At 46.3% G+C, this 20,819-nt stretch overlaps 1 protein-coding gene across 2 annotated transcripts in view; it reads left to right on the top strand.

Moving 5' to 3' along the window:
- Window positions 1-20,819, top strand: part of NFATC2 (nuclear factor of activated T cells 2) — a 313,029-nt gene that overhangs the window by 166,318 nt on the left and 125,892 nt on the right. For both annotated transcript variants that reach the window (XM_078652048.1, XM_078652047.1), the window contains exon 5: window positions 3,441-3,613. In XM_078652048.1, coding sequence (XP_078508174.1) covers window positions 3,441-3,613 — 173 coding nt within the window. The remainder of the gene's footprint in view (window positions 1-3,440; window positions 3,614-20,819) is intronic.

Below are 20,819 nucleotides of genomic sequence, written 5' to 3'. Positions count from 1 at the left end.
TCCAAAGCACAAACAAGCATTGGTAACCGTGAAGTTCAGAAACTATTGAAAAGTATGAAAGAGTTGCGTTCCGCTACTCCGGCTCAAGTTGGGTGATTAATTCCGACAGAGGAGAGGTTAGGGGGACCAATAAGGAGTATATGAACCGTTGCTTAGTCACCAAAGCGGTCTCAAGTCCAGTTCCACACTTTACATCAAGACCGTAATAGATTTCAACTGAGGCGATGCAAGATGTTGAAGAATGCTCTGGTTTATGTGCGGTCAACGGGGGCCTTCTTGAGGTTATTCCTCGGTCCACTGGTAAGGTGGGGAAACTTTGGCCACAGGAGTCAGAGTCCCTCAAAGCCCTCTTTGAGTCAGTAGACGTCCATGTGCGCCTGGACTACTGATCACCTGACACAGTGGGTCCAGCAGTTTCCTTTGGTGAAGGCTGGTGTTCATCTTTGGTGACCAGTCTGGACTCAGATGACACTCTTGGGTTCAGTAGACGTGGTGCAATGTTTGGCAGTCGGCAGCCAATGGTGATTCCAAGAAGGTGGCTACTGAATTGCCAAAAGGGGCTACTTTAGTTTTGATGGACCTGGTGCTGGTTCCAGGGAGTCAGTCAACTGACCCTTGGAGTCACTTCTTTGATTTGCGGCTCAGGAGTAACTTTTCTATGAGCCAGGAGCAACAGGCAGAGTCCTTTCTTTGCTAGCCCAAGGTGTGGCAGGTGCACTCCAGCAGTTGGTGCTGCCCCTCTTGCCAGTTCGTGGGGTCAGAGGATAGTCCTTCTGCAGTTATTTTCCCTGTTCTATTGTGATCAGAGGGACAGGGTGCCAAATGTAAGCCCAAAAGGTGCCCTGGGGGGATGATGAAGTAACTAGCCAATGGGCTAACAGGATCCATCCAATCCTGTAATGACTTAGAGTTATGTGTGGCATCTAGAAATCCCGGTTTTCACTATTCTGCCCACTCTCATGGTGTCTGAACCCTTCCTTAGATGCTAGGAGCTTGGTAGCCCACCTTAGAGGTGTGTCTACCTGTGGGTTACACAAATTGGTTTGGCCACTGGTCTCTCTGTTCCCACCTCCAGCCTGTCTTCCTGAACAAAGGGGCAGCCCTAAACGAGTGTGATTGCCATTTGCACATCAAAGATGGATTCTCCTTTGAAGCTCACCTTTTGGGCCAGCACCCTGGGTGGCTTCCACCAAGGGAGAGGTAACACCTGCCTCTATAGCAGGCTTTTATTGTCCCTAAGCTTGGGACCCATTCACACTACTCCCCAGAAGGGCAGAAGTCTGGTGACCTGCAACTTCTGAAGGCTTCTGTAAAAACTGGGCAACAGAGTGTCAAGTTTCTTAAAGTTGCCTTTCTCCAAAAGTGATAGTAAATTCGACTTGGACATCAAGTCTGGTTTAATGCCACAATTAATTTGATACCTCAAAGTACTCATAATAGTAGTCCCATTCCATTCAGAAGTTAGCTGGTCTGAGAAGTCATCCGGTAAGTCTGTACTAGCCAATGAGGTTACTAATTTTTCCACAAAAAAAATGACAATTTTAGGGCTTTGCTTCTAGGGCATATTAACCCCATCGGTACTGATGACGGCTCCCGGTTGTCATCAGTTACGGTGGGCGTGTGCTGATGATGGCCGGGAGCCGTCATGACCACGCCCGTGATCGGAGTGTGCCGCACAGGCGCAGAATTCCGTCTGCAGCAAGGGGGTAAAAGTATATGTCCAACTTAATATTATATAGCTCCCTGTCTTATAGCTCAATAGGCCTTCCTTAGAGGAGAGTCTCATATATTATTAATGGCAGTGGGGGCTTTGCAATTGGTTTAAATATCAAAATTGAGCTACACGTTTTAAACTGTTCTTCCAGGCTGCAGTGGCGGGCTAGCGGACGTTTTTTACTGTGTCACATGCACGGTGACACAGTCAGTGCTGTAGCCTTTGGTGGACACTCCCTCTTATGTGCTCTGGGTACCCTTGGTGCCATATACCAAGGATGTATAAGTAAGTCAGTTTATGCCAATTCAGGTTAGCTAATTCATCCTACATTTTGTAATGGGTTAGAATACTGCCACTGAGGTCTGGATAGCAGCCCTCAGTGCACTCTAGGAGTCAAAAAGCCAGCAGAATCTTTGCAAAACTTTAGGGGTGATCATGCAAAAAGAGCCATTTCCTTACAGTATATGCCACATTTCACATTGTCTCTTGGTAGCATAATTATCTCTTCTGTGCTTTGAATTGTGACTTTAGAAAGTGCAGCACAACACGTAAGCACTCAATCGTACTGTATAATGAGGATGTCCTTCTGCAGCTGCTACTTCTGGTGATTTTTTTGAAGTCACAACCTTTTGGGACTTTCCAGAGTTAGGCGAAACAGCAAGAAAACGTTGCCTATATAGCAGATACAAATGCACTCGTTAGGTATTGTCAACAAGTGTCTAACTCACTTTCTAAATGATAAACCTTATCAAACAAGCCCCTCTTTGCATTGGCTTTCTATGAATAAAGGACAGTTTTTCTTGCCCACCCATTTTCCTCCCTCAGCTCAGCTCACTGTGATACTCTGTATATTTAAAGTCATTTAAAATGTTATACGAAGGGTTCTGAGTGTTTTTTTAGTTTACTGCAGCAGTGAATAAGGACTCAAACATAAGTTTTGGAAGTGCTAGTATGGAAATTCATTGTGTAAAGGAACTGAAATTTGGATGAGACTGGCTACAGCTTATTCAATTTTAACTCATTCTGAGCTGGCCTTTATGCCACAGAAAGTCTAAAATGAACTACTAAACTAACCAAACCGTGGATTATAAAAGGGCTAGTGCTGAAAAATTATTTCTAGAAACTAGAATTTTTTTAGTTTGAATTACTAGTTTGGACAATGAATGTGCAAAGTCGGCCTCATTAAAAAGATGATTTTAAAGAATGTGAGAAGGCGAATTATAGATGACATCTGGAAATGTTAACTAAAATAAGGCTGAATTAGATGTGCAGTTGATTATAGTGTACTTTCGCTGTATACTCCCTTCAAGTCTCTTTTCCCTGTCCATTTAAGTTTCTAGTTTTACATTTTTTTATTCTGTATGCAAAGAGACAACTATTATAATAAATGCTTTATGAGACTAAAAAAATATTTTTACTTTTAGGAAATGTTTTAAATACATTGTTGGGGGCTTGCAGCACCCTCATCAATAACATTTTACAAAAGCAATAATTAAAGAAAACAAGCATCAGCAAAGCCAAAAGGCAAGTAGCCAATTCTACATGCTAGGTTTGATAATGTTTATTTGCTCTTTGTAGTTAAAACCTTGGTGTTTTCATGTTGTTTTCAGATTTTTACATTTGTTTCGAGTCTGTCATGTTCCATTTGGACGTTTTTTTCACTATTAAAAACATTGAAAACAGATTGTGAATATTTGACATTTTTAAAATGTTTTATTTTGTTTAGCATTGATTGTGCTGGAATTCTAAAACTGCGGAATGCTGACATTGAACTAAGAAAAGGAGAAACAGATATTGGTCGAAAGAATACAAGAGTACGACTTGTCTTTCGTATCCACATTCCGGAAGCCAGCGGTAGAATAGTGTCCCTGCAGGTGGCATCTAGTGCAATTGAATGTTGTAAGTATAACTTTTGTCTATTTTCTATAGCATGTTCAGTATTTATGGTAAGGTTGTCTCAGTGAGCTGACTTTCTCTGTTTTATCATGAAAGCCAAAAATTTCTGGAAAATTCTTTCATTGTTAAGTTAATTCCTTTGGTAAAACACTTTCCACTCTTCTGGAACTAAACATATTTGGTTGTTTTCCATTAAAATTGTGCATTTCTAGCGGAGCAGCTGTCCAACGTTTGTTGGAGCAGCTGTGCCACGATTTGTAGTCTCAGGTAGACCTTGCAAACATACTCGGTCTGTGCATTAGACTGTATACTGAATACATAAGCTATCCTGTTTTAGGTTAAGACCTAAACAGATAAACACTGATAAACACCTGCACAATCACAAGCTAAAATGGAATTCACAGAAAGAAAAGTGAGATTGGGAATATTTGTATTTATTTCTCAAGGGGCCAACACAATGTAACTCTGTTATATAAGGTAGCAGCAAGAAAGACTGTTCTAATATTATTCGCCTGGAGTTTTGTTGTCTAGGGATGTTACTAAAATATATATTTTTTCTTTTTTTTCTTCTTTTTGTTTCCTCCAGTTGTGTGTGCTTGGATTAAAGGTGTAGGGTTTAGAAGCATGTTTCGGTCTGCTTTTATAATTGTATGGGAAAATTAACATAAATTTTGATATTTTGGCAGTTTTTTATTCTTTCTCTGATTGGTGTAATGGCCTGCTCACCTTTCCCAATATGTGCCATCTCATTTACCCACAGACACAGAACAGGTAAAAAAAAAACTTTTAAAAACCAGACTCCTCTTCTAACAAGTCAGTAGTGATAGCAGGTCACGTATCAAACATGTCAGGCTTTAAGCATCCAATGCAAGGTGTGGTGACAGGTACCTGTGAAAAGAGGCCAGTGACCATGCCCAAAGGATAGTGCTGAAAACATGCCAGAAGATTTCCACATCCCAACAAAAGTCATATTTACAAGGTGTCCCCTTGTTATCTGTATACTTTCAGCTAATCTTGGCTTTCTACCCAGCTGCACTTTACTGGTGGGTTTTAAACCCCATAGTTGCCAAGCTAACAGCACAATTTCAAGCCCCAGAATACAATGTGATGTCTATTATAAGGTCAGGATTGTATAAAGTGAGAAATTTGCCATGGGGCCACTTGGCAACTATGAATGTCTACACAACAGCAGCACCACCTTAGTGTAGTCAGGCAAAGAGTGCAGAAAAGTAGTGGTGAGCATGCTTAAGGCATTATGTTTCAGGTGCCTTAGAAAGCATGGGTACAAATGAAAATGGTTTAACAATGTCCTAATATTCAGTAAATAGTGGGTTAATGACCCCCCCCAACTGTGTCCTCCAATTGGTTTAGCACTCTTTGTTTTTTTAATACATTAATAGGTCTGTACACCAGGCAGAGTTCTGACAGAGTGAGTATGAGGAGTAATGAGATGTGTGAGTGAAAATGCAATACACAGACTTTCTGTGCTTTCAACAGTCTGACATACACGGATGGGACACATTGCCAATGAGAAGACACTACATATCCTGCATTACTACTCTTTTAAATTAAATATGTGCTTTATAATAATTACTGAAAAAACATATATTTACACAGGAACAACTAAGATGTTGCCCATTTTGACGGTTAGATAGATGAATAAACACTTATAAGCACTGATCTAAAATGATTTGGAAACCACATGGAAAACTGCACTGCAGTCCACAAAAATACTGAGAACATAACAGTCTATGTATACATAACTATTTTGATTTGGAGCCTTGTTCTTAAAGTAACCGGTATCCAGGCAATACAACACTTGAAGCACATGAAAAATCACTGTACCTTACCCCATTCTTTATAACCTCATCACGAAGTAGCCCGTTATTTGCCCCCACCCCCCTGACTGCAATCCAAGGGTACAGGTCACACTCCACCAGCATTTCCCTGCCTGCTTTATTTTTATACCATGAAATATTGAGCATAGTTATATAGTGGTATCAGAATATCATGTTAGAGAATATCGAGGGTTAAAATATCAAAAGGTAGGTGATTAAAGGAGTATAGATGTACTATTTTTAACTCCACATCCATGCACCTCGAAGATATATTCATATTGTCAAGGTACATATATGTGAGTTAGGTGTAGACAATCTCTACTTGCTTTTCGATATTTTGGTCTTGATATTCTGGTCACAATATTTTGTGCCATTAAGATTACCTTCTCAACATTTCATGGGCATGTGGGTGCGTGCACACACCTGCTGTTCACTTGGTGGCTGGCCAGTCCCATCACTGACCCCTGCAGAAGGGCAACAGATGCAGGTACGTGTCAGGCTGCTCCTTTGCTTGCAGCCCCTGCCTGGTGTCATCTGTGGCTTCTCACAGTACTGATTCTCTCCCAATAAAAATGGGTCTGATGTTTCCAGAGTTGGAACTACCAGTTCAGGAAACAGCGGGACACTTGAAGCTGCCCTGAGTGGTGTGTTACCAGGAATACTGCACCTGGCAATTTTTAATAAGGATTTTTAAGTTAAAAAGGGGACACACCATAAATGGGTCATTCATATTGTAAGAAACAGGAGTATTAGTTGGGTGGGTGACAACCCACCTCAAATATTAATCACAATCGTTGTCAAGGTGAACCACATTGGTAATTAAATAAGCTTGTGCTTAACCTTTTGATAGCTTTGCACATGAGCAGTCATACTTAATTGAGAGGCAATATGAAAAGTATGTATCCATTATACAAGCAATAATAAAGTGAAAATGCAACACAAGAAAAGTCCCTAACCAATTTAGATAAATAGAGATAAATGGGATAGGAGTTAGCCCCATCGGCTAGGGTAGTCGAACTTGAATCTGGAGAACCGGGTTTGAGTCTCAGCAATGCCGATGAGCATCCTGTAGTTCTGGGCAAATCACTTAATCTAGCCTTACAAAAATGAATGTGTCCTCATGTAACTCAACTGGTGCTATGTTAGGCGCTCTGATACCTGATACTGGGTCAAGTTCGCGCTTTATCAAACTTGAAAAAATTATAATAAATGGCACTAAAACAACAAAAATCCAATCAGTAGAACTGGAGATATGAATTTTTAAAAGTTTATATTAAAAATAGCGCCAACCACAGTAATCTAGTCATGCTAACTGGGTCAAAGACAAAAGTTAAGGGTGACCACAAAGAAGCGAAGTCGGATACAGGGACCAAGTTCTCCAAGTTGCAAAGTTTACCTTCTGACCTGAGAACGTCTGTGGAGAAAAAGTGGTTGTTGCCGGGTCATCGGCCCAGCAAGCTGCCAGCTATCCAGACCTGCGATTAATTTTACCATGTATAAAAAGAGAGCAACAGAATCTTACCACTGGTTAGTAGTAGTAAAGTGTGCGAGTCATAAAGCCAACAAAAAACAAGGTCAGTAACAGACGGCAAAAATCTGGGGTGACAGTGCAGACAGGGTGAATGTCCAACACAAATGCTATGAAAATATCGGTACAGAATATATGAAAAAACATACTATTATTTTCTCAAATCAAGAAGGCAGCTTAAGTTGACTATGCCCTCTTATTCTGTATGAATCACATATCAATATTCATGTGACTTATGCCGATAGTCAACTGGTAGAAGTAACCTTCTTGGTTTCTAACCAAACAAGTTTCTCTAGATAATACTAGAGGAGATTGTATTTGAAAAACATGTCCAAAAAGAAGAACATGAGGTTTGCACGGTGAATAAGCTAGAAATCATGTCATTAAGACAGCAGGTCATCATCATCATCATCATAAGCTTTTTTTGATTATTAAAAACAATCATAAAAGCATCTAAATCCTAAATATTCAAAGACATTATAAAACGACAGTGCCAAATTACACTTAAAATTTTGTTTACGTAAAGCCGATTTCAAGAAGCATCCTACCTTAAAGCAGACAGACTAATTTAGAAGAATACGCAGAAATTTCAACGCTGGCTTAATTTAATCAACCATAAAATTTAAAAACTTGTTTTAAAAATGTTCTAGGTAAGAGTTCATATTATTTAAGACAACATGCTCTAAGGTTTGCACAGAAATCCCATTGTAAGTTGAACCCAGGCCTTTGAGTGAGAAAATCTAAAACAGTCAATCTAGCCAATGCTCTGGCTATACTACCAATGTCTGTATTACATTAAGGTCTCTGTGGATCAAACAGGCATGTGTGCCTGCTTACAGGGCCTGAGGGCACTTTAGTATTTTTGAAGGGCCTGCAGATAATTGGCCTCTTCTTTAATACAGATCGCAGCAGCTCTACATGTGTACCAGCGCTCTCCAGACGGGGCGAGCCCATCATTTGCATGATAGAATGACCCCCTGAATATATGGGAATCATTTGCCTTTGCACCCATGCCATATTACATACACAGCAAACAAATGATGGATGGAATGCTGGCAATGCAAAATTCTCCTCCAGTCAAAAGATCTGGGTTAAATCCATTGTTCTTTTGCCCACTACACTACCCCTGTTTGGACCCAGCCATATGCAAATCAGTCTTTTTAAAAAAAATATCTTTTTATTGATTTTAACAAACTTACAAAAACAGAGAAAAGGAACAAACACAAGGCAGTACATTACATATGTGTCACTTCGGTGCGAGGGGAAGGGTGTACATATGCAAGCCAATCGGCAGAATCATACAATAAGCAGGGGGGGAGGAGTCCAGGAGCAGGCAAAATGTCTAATTAATTGTGGAGGAAACATTCGGTTGGGAGGAAAATAGATCAGTCTCCAAGTCTGCAAGGGGGGGTGCACATATCTCACCACGGTATGAGTTCCACTGGTTCTAGATCTTCCCCCATTTACGAGGTGTGCCACAGGCAACATACACTGTCTTCTCTCTAAACATACACCAATCCATGTTTTGTTGCCACGTCAGAACCGTCGGTGGCCTCTGAGCGCCCCATAATTGGGCTATTTCTCTCTTGGCAATCATATTACCCAGGGTCACACAGCGAAGCTGCGCCACGTCATAGTCGTTCGGCTCCCACACATTCAACAAGCATCGTCTCGCCTCGGGCATTGACTGTACACCCGTGACCTCACTCATAACCTCATGCACCCGAGTCCAGTAGCGCGCCACCGCAGGACATCCCCAAATGATATGGAGAAATGAACCCACGAGACCACAACCATGCCTGCACAGTCCATCCATCGAAAATCCCATGCGCACCAGACGGGGACCAGTCACATACACCCTGTGGAGAATTTTGAGTTGGACAAACCGAAGGCGTGCCGGGATCGCCACCTTTGGGGAAGAGATTGCAGCCTGCCAGTCCTCATCATCCAGTTCCAAGCCATCACTAGTCCATACCTCTCGAAGGTGACACAGAAGGTCAATCCTGTTATTGATCAACTTTTTATATATTAGCGAGATCGTGCTGTCTGGGACGTACCCGTCCAGTATTCGATCTTCAAGCGGGGACGCCTCCGGAATATCCTCACCCAAGGGAAAGACAGATAGCACCGCGTGCCGGATTTGCGCGTAGCAAAATAATTCCTTATCATTCAAGTCATACTCAGCCTTCAGCTCCTCAAACGTCTTGACCCTATCTTTGGTCCACACATCATTCACCCTGCTGATACCGATCACATCCCACTTATCAAATCCCTTCGATGTCCATAGGGACCCAAGCTTTTCTGACGCGTAAAGCGGGGTCGCGCGAGTCAGTTTATCAGCCCAGCCCAGGGCCGCTGTTGCACGACACCATACCTGTACGGCTATCATGGTGGGGCCCGTGAGAGTCCTGCCAACGGATCTCGTGTACAGAGCCCTGTTATAGTCTCCGCCGGGTAACAACCACTTATCCATTTCAAACGCCGGATTCGGCGAGGGACCATAAGTACCATGGTTGATTGCCCCCAGCTGAGAGGCCCAATAGTAACGGCGAATATCAGGACGCGCGATGCCGCCATCATACCATGGGAGTGTCATCTTCGCGAGGGCAATACGGGGACGACCCCCCCATAACAATTGTCTCTGTAGACTTTCAACCTCTCGAAAGTAGCTAGCAGGCACCGTGTCGAGAGTGTTTTGCAGCGCGTAGAGGAACCGAGGCAGCGACATCATCTTGAACAACGCCGCTCGTCCCAAGGGAGAGAGAGGGAGCCTACCCCATGCGATAACATCAGTTCGGAGGCGCTGAAGCGGGGGCAACAAATTACGTTCATAACGAAGTACAGGGTCCAAGGTGATAAAGATCCCCAGATACTTGAATCCCTCCCGTACCACCTGGATAGGACAGCCGCGAGGCAAAAGAGGAGCATCACCCGAGAGAACATAGACGCACGACTTAGACCAGTTGATGACGAGACCGGAGTTTTTACGGAAAGAGTTCAAGACGTCGAAGAGGACCATCAAGGACTTACGAGGTGACGTGAGGTACAACAGGATATCATCCGCATATAAAGACACACGGTCCTCAAATTCCGAGGTCCATCGAATGCCCTTCAGAGACGGTTCCCACCTCAACCAGGCCGCCAGCGGTTCCAAAGCGAGAGCAAATAAAAGAGGAGACAAAGGGCAGCCCTGGCGCGTCCCTCTGCCGAGGGCAAATGGGGCGGAGACTCGACCATTTACAACCACTTGAGCTAAGGGGTCGGTGTAGAGCAGCTTCACCCAGTTAATGTATGTTGGGCCAAAGCCGAATTTAGTGAGGACCGCCCAAAGATATGGCCATTCCAGCGTATCAAACGCCATGGTGGCGTCCAGAGACGCCAAAATGGCCGGTTCACGCAGCGTCGCCACCCTCGCGAGGGCGCCATGCAGGCGCCGGAGGTTCAGTGCTGTGTTGCGGTGTGGTATAAATCCGGATTGATCCGGGTGGACCAGATCGCCTATGACAGTTATTAAGCGATTAGCAAGCAGTTTAGCCAGGATCTTCGGTTCGGCGTTTATTAGAGATATGGGTCTAAAGGAGGTGCAACGGTCGCGTGGTTTCCCATCCTTGTGAATCACAACTATGGAAGCCAGTCTTTGGTCAGGAGGGAGGGAACCCATCTCTAACGATTCCAAGAACATCGATCGGAGATACGGAGCTATCGTATCCGGGCGGAGCTTGTAAAGCTCAATGGGGAGCCCATTAGGGCCCGTGGCCTTCCCGGAGCGAACTGAGCGGATAGCAATCGCAACTTCCTCAACTGTGGGTGCCGCCTCGAGGAGTTCCCTTTCAGGGTCCGATCAACAAGGCAGCGAAATATCTCGCAGAAGCAACCGGGAGTCATGCTCAGGTCTATCGGACACAGGGGAGTACAAATCCCGGAAATAGTCCGCAAAACACTCCACTATATCAGCAGGGTCAGTGAGACTCACTTCATTCGCATTCACAATCACCGGAACCACCCGACTAGCACACTCCCTCCTATCCAGCCAAGCAAGCAGTTTCCCTGCTTTGTCACCCACATCATACAGACGTCCCTGCTGTTCCCTGCTCATCACTTTCACCGCATCAGTAACCAGTGCTCTGTAGTCAAGTTGTTGAAGACCGAGGAGGTGTAGCCTATCTGGGGTAACCTCGGATTCCAATTCCCCCTCCAAAACAGTGATCTCATTTTCAATTCGAACAACCGCCTCCTGTTTACCCCTCTTGACATTGCTAATTAAGGAAAGGGCTTGGCCCCGAATAACAGTCTTGTACGCTATTCCCACAACAAAACAGAGGAGGATACGGAGCCCACATTCTCAGCAAAGTAATGATCTAACGCTTTAATCAGTGCTGCTCTCACCTTAGGATCACGGAGATACCAGGGGTTAATCGGAGCCACTCGACCCTCCGTCCCCAGCTTCGAGTCTATGACCAACCATAATGGGGAGTGATCCGATATACCCCTAGCAAGATGTTTTATCTCTCTTATAGAGGAGGCCTGTGAAGAGGGCGTCAGCACATAATCTAGTCTCGAGAGACTGCCGTGGGCACCAGAGTGGAACGTGTATTGCAACTGCCCGGGGTGGAGTAGGCGCCAACAATCAGTGAGCCCCAGAGTATCCAAGAAGCCCCCCAACCAGGATTGGGACTTCGCAGTTTCCCGGGGAGGGTAGCGGTCACACATCCCGGACACTACAGAGTTGAAATCACCACCCACCACAAGCTGACCCTCCGGGACTCCCAGGATTACTCTTCCCAGATCGGCAAAGGTAGTAGTCTGCAAACCAGGCGGAACATACACGGAGAGTAGGGTGATGACCCTCCCCTCCCAGCGCACAACAATGGCGGCATACAGCCCCCTATCATCGAGGATGATATCATCAACCGCAAGAGGGAGGGAGTTCCGGACCAGAATGCCCACCCCCCTAGAGCCAGAAGTGAATCCGGAGTGCGCTAGGAGACGATACCCACGCCTGTTCATTGCGTGACATGTATTGCCGATCAAGTGCGTCTCCTGTAGCAACACCACATCAGGGGATAAACGTCGTAGCATTTGCAGCACCACTCCCCGTTTCATCCTATCGCCTAACCCATTGCCGTTCCAACACAATAGCTTCAGTCCCCTACCCCCATTCCAGAGACCAACCCCATCCCCACGCCACACCAGACGCAACACAGTAAAGCAGGAGCTCATCAATACATCGCCTTGAAGAAAACAGAGAAACAAAAACTGCAACCCCCGTACCCCCCAAGAAACCCCAAACACCTTACCCCCACCCTGCACCCCTGCGTAAGACTCAAAAGCCACCCCAACTTGCAGTGTGCCTGTTGCCCTAACATACAACTAATCTACGAAAAGAACCCTAGAGGAGGAAGACTCACCCACCCCCCAAAAAGACAACACATTAGAAAACTGTATTTGCATAGCTTCAAGCCACTGCTGAAAGTCAATACGGTGAACCGGGAGCCGATCACGCCCCCTATTCCTGCTCCACCGGGCCGCCCTCCGCTCCTCCGGAATGTCCAAAGTGTCCAGAATGATCCTGCCCCGTGGGCAGTGTGTCAAACCAGTCACCTGCAGCCCCAGGATGGTCGAAGAAGAATGTCCGATCCTTGTACACCACACGTAGCCGGGCTGGGAAGAGCATAGCGTATTTCATGTCCCTGTCTCTCAGCCTCTTTTTCACCCCTTGGAATCCCAGTCGTTGTTTCTGTACCTGCTGGGTGAAGTCCGGGTAGAAACTCACTGTAGTGTTTTCAAAAGCAGTGGGACCAGACTGACGCGACGCTTGCAGGATCGCGTCTCTGTCCCGAAAATTGAAAATCCGAGCAATAATGGGACGTGGGGTGGCTCCCTGCTTAGGCGGGCCTCCCGGTATCCTATGAGCCCGTTCTACAGCGAAGAACTTACTGAGGCCCTTGGGTGCGAGGTGGCTCAGAACAAGGTCCTCCACCAGCAGGTCCACCGAAGAGGCTTCCGATTTTTCAGGGACACCAACCAGACGAACATTGTTCCGTCGTGCACAGCTTTCAAAATCTTCCAGGCGGCGAGAGAAATAGTCGTGGGAGGATCGCAGGTTGCCGACCTCTGCCTGTAAATCGGAGACGTCAGTAATGAGGCTGGATGTCTTCAGATCGAGGGATTTGACCTTTTCGTTGGTTTTAGCAAGATCCGCCCTGATCAGGGTAACAACTGTGTCCAGCTTGTGGGCCAGGGCTTCATATTGTTGACCCAGTGAGGCCTTCATGCCAGCAATGGCGCCCATGACGTCTTTTAGCGACAATTCCTCACCCGTCGAGGAGTCCTCTCCGACATTAGTCGGGGATTTAGTCGGTCCCCCCGGAGAGCCCTTGGAGAGAGTGTATCTGTCCATGACGTTCGACTGCACGGAACTCCCACGGAGAGCTGGCTTGGTTTTGCGTTTTTCACCCTCGGGCTTGGTGGCCATCTTGGATATTGTGCCCCGGAGGGGAGCCTGAGACCTGGTGAAAATGACTACACTCGATGCGCCCGTAATGGTTCCGGAGAATAAAGTGGGCACTTCACACCACTCAATAAGCCATAGTAGGCCAGATCAGCAATCGAGATGATGTAGTTGGGTGGAAGGCGACCAGGGCGGGCCGATCAAGGCAAAGTCGGAGAGGTCACAGGGCGAAAAACGAAACCGAAAGTAGATGACCGAGCCGAGGGGACTCGGGTGATCCGTTGTTGTTCGATTACTGTCCGGCTGGCAGAGAAATAGAGCCCGGGGTAGCACCAGGGACTAGGCCAGAAAAGTTCAGAAGCCCGTAACTTCGGCTCCCGGAGTCCAAATCGAAATCTGGAAACGAGTAGGTGATCAACAGGGCTGTGCCACTAACGACCCGTCCTCTTAGTCAGGATAAGATACAGGATAAACGGCGGAGGTGGCGAAGGTCCGGGAGCCCTGTGCTCACGCGACCATCTTGGTTGCGCGCGAAGCTCCTCCCCCGTGCAAATCAGTCTTGACCATGTGCCTCATGGGAACAGTCCAGACCAAACTGCCAGGCCAGGTCTTCCCTGGACTGGAAACAAGCATTCAGGGACCAGTTTCAGTTGATGATGAGGGCTGAAAGCCCGGAACCGGTTCTAGGATGCTTGTTTCCAGTCCAGGGAGGACCTGGCCTGGCAGTTTGGGCTGGACGGTTCCCATTGGGTGCAGGGTCATGACTAATTTGCATATGGCTGGGTCCAAACTGGAATTGCATGGTGAGCAAAAAAACTATGGATTTAGGCCCAGATCTCTGTGTTGGGGTGAATGTATGACATTGTTCTGCATTCTGTCCATCAATTGTTATTTTTGAATTTGTCACCCCTAGTGTGACGGGTATGCCCAGACGTGGGTCCCGTGCTCTCCATGCCACTGGAGTCAAGCTATCCTGGCTGATGAGGGATGAAAGCCTGAAACCGGTCCTAGGATGCTTGTTTCCAGTCCAGGGAGGCCCTGGCCTGGCAGTTCGGGCTGGTCTGTTCCCTTAAGGTGCAGGGTCAAGACTAATTTACATATGGGTGGGTCCAAACTGGAATGGCATGGTGAGCAAAAAACGATGGATTTAGGGTCAGATCTCTGTACTGGGGTCAATGTATGACATTGTTCTGCATTCTGTCCATCAATTGTTATATTACAGACACAGGCATAGATGCAAAGAGGATATCAGGAGGCTCATTATTTGTGCACCACATAGAGGCAGGACACATTCATTGTGTCGCCTGAAAGGTGCTCCTCGGAAGGGGAATGAGGGTTCTAGGCCCACTGCAGATATTCCGCTGCAGATGGTTGCAGTTACCAGCTGCATCAACTACAGAGGACCTCTGCACCCTCCTTTCAAATAAACAAATTGTGTCTGTCAATCTTTTAGTAGAGGACTTGATATACATGAGCCATGGACTCATGTGACCCATGTCACATGCAAAAACTCTAAACATGGCCCTGTAAAAATTCTGCATGTTTATTAGCCAAAATAGAGACCCAGAGCAACATTGACGCAACCTTAAATTGAACCACTACATATGATATGCCCAATTCCTCATGCAAGAAATCAAAGGGCTTCGATGGTGGAAGACCAAGTAATCGCTGGCAGAAACGATTCTCCTCTACTTGCAAATTGGACATACTCTGGTAATCCCAAACGCCTGCCCCTTTGGTCAAACCCGGTTGGCATTAACACTTGTTGATTTCATCAGGAGTCTATATGGGTTTATTGCCCCCAAGGCAGAAGATCATTTTGGGGGAAACAACCCTTGATCTGGAGTAGTTGTTAATGTATTGTGACTGGCAACAGGCGCTATGAAATGATTGGACAATTGATGTGCCAATTGGATATGCCCATTGTTTTAATATGTGAAATCGAATACAAATAATTAAAATAGGCAGTAGGTCATTTTATGATATGTTTCAGCGATGTGTTTTGCAGCTGCTCTATTTTAGTCTCATGAGGAAAGGTACTTTTTTCAAATTTGCCTTCACTGTGTATGACTAAATAATAGAGATGCCTGCATGATCTGACTGATTAATGTAACGGCACTCACCTCACTGCAACTATTTACATTTTGCGCCCATTGTGCTAGTTGATTGCATAAAAGATTTAATAAATCAATTCTGGGAACTGCATTTCCCGACACCATGACTCAGCTACTACTAAACCACACAGTAAACTATTGCTTCACAGCCACACTGTATCGTAGATTTCCGCCTGTCTGTTTTTATCGAATAGTTTTTTTAAGTTCTGGTTTCTGCTTTTGATGATGTACTTTCTTTTCCTGTAATGTCAGCTTCTGGAAGATTCATCAGACAAAATCGTACCCTCTGAGAGGATCTTCAGTAGGTTAGACATTGGTTCCCTGGTCTGTCTCTCCACCACATGTAGTTCCCAGAAGACCACTGTTGCTAACAAACAAAGCTCAGCACTACTGTGCTAATTGTATACAGACCTTTGCAGAAACTCTCACTGGTGAAAGCAGACCATGACGTGTCATGGTACGTCTTTATTAATAAATATCATATCACAGGCAAGCAATTCAACTAGCAAACATATAAGCAACAAACAGAAAAAAGAAACTGCATATAACCTTCATTGATGTAAACTATGTAATAATTAATAATATACGGATGCTCTAATTCTCACTCACTCCTCCATAAAGGCATTCACATACCCACTCATTCATTTGTACCGCCACTCACACAACCATTCACTCACCCTTACAGCCAATCATGCAGCCAGTCACTCACCTGTATAGCCAGCTACATAGCCACACACTTACACATACAGCTACCCGCACACCTACCTATGTAGCTACACAGCCACTCACTCACCCATACAATTACTCACACACTGACTGACACATCCACAGAACCACTTACATACCCAGTCACACATCCACATAACCACTCACACATCCATTCACTCACCCATACAGCGATTCACACAGACACTCACTTTCTAATACAGACACTCACACACCAACTCACCAAACCAAACTAAACCCTCCTCAGGGACTCACTCACCCATTTAGCCACTTACATACTCAGTCATGTAGTCATACAGCCATTGAAACAGTCACTCACTCACTCACCCATACAGCCATTACACACCCACTTATCCACCCATAGAGCCACTCACATCGCTACTCACTCACCCATACAGCCACCGGTACACCCACTCTTACACCAGTCACACATCCATTTAACCACACACACATCAACTCACTCACCCATACAGCCACCGGCACACCCACTCATAACCTGTCACACATCCATATAACCACACACACATCCACACACTCATCCATATAACGATTCACACAGACACTCACTCTCTAATACAGACACTCACACACCAACTTACCAAACCAAACCCCGTTCAAACAGAGACTCACTCACCCATTTAGCCACTTACATGCCCAATCACGTATTCAACAGCCATTGAAACAATCACTCACTCACTCACTCACTCACTCACTCACTCACTCACTCATACAGTCATTACACACCTACATATCCACCCATAGAGCCACTCACATCGCTACTCACTCACCCATACAGCCACCGGCACACCCACTCATACACCCATATGGCCACTCACACACCATACCCACAAAGATTGATACAGTCACACTGCTATCGCATATGTTAGAAGCAGTATCACTAATTTAACCTTTGTAGTACATTAGTATATATGTTTAACAATCATAAGCTCTTAGAAAATACTTACTCACTGGATGATGTCATCAGTGATGTCATTTGAGATGTCAAGAGTGATGTCATGGACCATGTAATGAGTGATGTAATATCTTAGCTCATAAGTCATATATCATAAGCAGTGCATTGCAGGGACGTAAGTTATAGTTAGTTCAGGTAACTTTAACTGCTGAATTACTTTGGCGCCAGTTGACGAATCTTCGTGAAAAACTCGTGAGGCGCTCCGGTCCACTCCTATCTTGAAAGTTTCGGGGTGATTCATCAAGTGGGGGCCGAGAAAAAAGGGGGGTCCCAAAATGCGTTTTCCCCATGTTATTTCCCATAGGAAATTTTAGACACGGCTACAGCCCGAACTGCTCAACGGAATTACATTGCAAAAGGGTAGCCCTTCGTTCAGAAAGCGCCCTTTTTTTAAATGGTGTAAATCCATTCAGTAGTTCCTGAGAAATTCAAAAAATAGTGGTGAAAAAACATTTTCCCATAGGAAACTTTAGACACTGTTATAGCAAAAAATGCTGAACGGAATTACACCAAATTTGGCAAAAAGGTACTGCTTGGCTCAGAAAGTGATCTTTTTAAAAATGGTGTAATTCCGTTCAGTAGTTTTTGACCACCACCTCCCCAGGGCTTTTGAAATGTTGGGAGGGGGCCGCGTGGCCCCCCCCTCCTGGAGCCCTTGATGGCCCTGGAGTCCGCCAACCCCTAGGGCCGGCTCCTGCAATGCCACAGGGTGCCCACCCCTGGGACACTGTAGTTTGCTATGGCAGGGTGGGAGCCTCGCGCCTCCCACCCTGCCATTGCCAAATCCAAACCAAAGCCAAAGCCAAATCCAAACCAAGCAAACTTGGTTTGGATTTTGCAAGAGAGCAGGTAAACCTGCTCTCTCTTTCAAAATGCAAACAAACAGCCAGATTCATCAAGCCCAAAACGGCTCGCAAAGGGCCAGATTCTGAGAATCTGGCCCTTTGCGAGCTCTATTTTTGCATTTGGGATTCATCATCCCAAATGCAAAAATCGCATTTTTAGAAATCGCTAAATTGCGAATAATTGCATTTAAAGAATCTGAATTTGAGATTCCTTAAATGCAATTCATGAACCATTTAAAATTTGCGAATTCGCAATCTGGGGCCGCTATTTACCGCGAAGTCTGACTACGTGGTAAATAGCAAAAACTTAGAAAAATGCACTTTAGTGCATTTTTCTAAGTTGTATGTTACACACACACATGTCCTTTGGACATGTGTGGGCGCAACACCAGTGTACATTACCATTTTAGGGGTGCTACAGGGTGTCCTTTGGACACCCAGGCACCCTGAAATCGCTTCCTTATTTACGATTCGCTAATTGCTGATCGCAAATAAGGAATGACTCCCCATTCATTCCTTTGGGCCTTTAGGCCCATAGGAATTAATGGGAAAGCCATTCCTTATTTGCGATTAGCAATTAGCGAATCACAAATAAGGAAGCAGTAGAAATCGCAAAATAATTGCGATTTCTACATGAATCCCGTTTTGCGAGTCTTTAATAGCGATTCCTTAAAAATCGCTATTAAGGACTCGCAAAACATGACAATGAGGAATCTGGGGGAAAATTGCTTTTCCACATGGGGAACTGCATTTTAGCAGCTCCCCATGTGGAAAAGCAATCCCGGCTCCCAAGGGACACGGGGAGCCGGCGGAACCATGGGGGATTGTGGACCCCCCACGGTCCCCAACGGAGAGGGCCAGCCGCGGGGGATGAGGTCCCTCCGGGCTAAAAGTGGTCCGGGAGGGGGGCCAGACAGCCCCCTCCTCAAAATTTGCATAAAAAAATAAAGAGACAATCACCGGCCCCGGGGGATGGGGTCCCCGGGGCCGATTAAGGCCTCGGGATGGGGGCCACGCAACCCCCTTCCAAATTATTTAAAAATAAATAAATAAATTAGAGGGCACGTCCTGGGGGATGGGGTCCCCAGGGCTAATAAATTAAAAAAAGAAGGGGGGCCACACAGTCCCCCCTTAAAAAAAAAAAAGGCCAGCATGTCGCAGGAGGCCACCCCCCCTCCTTGCAGCACTCTGCAATGGGGAACGAATTCCCCTTGAATACTGGGGGTCCCTGGGGGCCAACTAGCCCACCAGAACCTCCAGTATGTGCCAGGGGGCTGCGTTGCAGAGAGGTGTTCGGATGCCACGCCCCTTTTTACACTTTCCTGCAACGCAGCTCTGTGGCGCTTAATGGAGGTAGCTGGTGGGCTAGTTGCACCCCAGGGACCCTCAGGATCCAAGGATAGTTAATCCCCCAACTTAAAACGCGCCACGGGCGTGTTTGCACAGTGGTGAAGGCAGGGGGCGGGGCCTGAGGTGACATGTGTGCGAAAAGTCCTGTGGCGCATTTTAAGTTGAGGAATAAATTCCTCTTCAATCCTGAGAGTCCCTGGGGGCCAACTAGCTCACTAGGTGCATCCGGTAAGCGCCATGGAGCTGCGTTGCAGAGTGTTGTAAAAAGTGGTGTGGCCACTGAACACCTCTCTGCAACACAGCTCTCTGGCGCATACTGGAGGTACCTGGTGAGCTAGTTGGCCCCGAGGGACCCTCAGGATTCAAAGGGACTTAGTCTCCCAACTTAAAACGGCTGCAGGTTGTGTTTACACAGTGTGGAAGGGAGGGGACGGGCCTGAGGTGACGTGTGCAAGCGCGCCCTATGGCATGTTTTAAGTTGGGGAAATAATTCTCCTTCAATCCTGAGGGCCCTTGGGGGCTGACTAGCCTACCAGCTGCTTCCAGTAAGCGCCACTGCTCTGCGTTGCAGAGAGGTGGTCCAGGCCGTGCCCTTTTTACACCTCTCTGCAACACAGCTCTGTGGCGCTTACTGGAGGTACCTAGTGGGCTAGTTGGACCCTAGGGACCCTCAGGATTCAAGGGGACTTAATCTTCCAACTTAAAACGGCCACTGGGCGTGTTTACACAGTGGTGAAGGGAGGGGACGGGGCCTGAGGTGAAGTATGCAAACACTCCCTGTGGCGCCTTTTAGGTTGGGGAAATAATTCCCCTTCAATCCTGAGGGACCCTGGGGGCCAACTAGCCCACCAGGAGCTTCCAGTAAGTGCCACGGCAGTGCGTTGCAGAGAGGTGGTGCAGGCCGTGCCCCTTTTTACAACTCTCTGGAATGGCGCTTACTGGAGGTACCTAGTGGCTTAATTTGCCCCTAGGGACCCTCAGGATTCAAGGGGACTTAATCTCCCAACTTAAAACGGCCACAGGGCGTGTTTACACAGTGGGGAAGGGAGGATGGGGACGGGGCCTGAGGTGACGTGTGCAAACATGCCATGTGGCACATTTTAAGTTGCGGAAATAATTCCCCATCAATCTTGAGGGGCCCTGGGGGCTAACTAGCCCACCAGGTGCTTCCAGTAAGCGCAACTGCTCTGCGTTGCAGAGAGTTGGTCCAGGCCTTGCCAGTTTTTACACCTCTCTGCAATGCAGCTCTGTGGCGCTTAAGAGACGTACCTAGTGGGCTAATTTGCCCCTAGGGACCCTCAGGATTCAAGGGGACTTAATCTCCCAACTTAAAACGGCCACAGGTTGTGTTTACACAGTGGGGAAGGGAGGGGACGGGCCTGAG

This window comes from Lissotriton helveticus, chromosome 7 (assembly GCF_964261635.1).
Source record: "Lissotriton helveticus chromosome 7, aLisHel1.1, whole genome shotgun sequence".
In the NCBI taxonomy this organism is placed as follows: domain Eukaryota; kingdom Metazoa; phylum Chordata; class Amphibia; order Caudata; family Salamandridae; genus Lissotriton; species Lissotriton helveticus.
The sequence above is the reverse complement of the archived record's forward strand: the minus strand, read 5'-3'. Positions and strand labels throughout refer to the sequence as shown.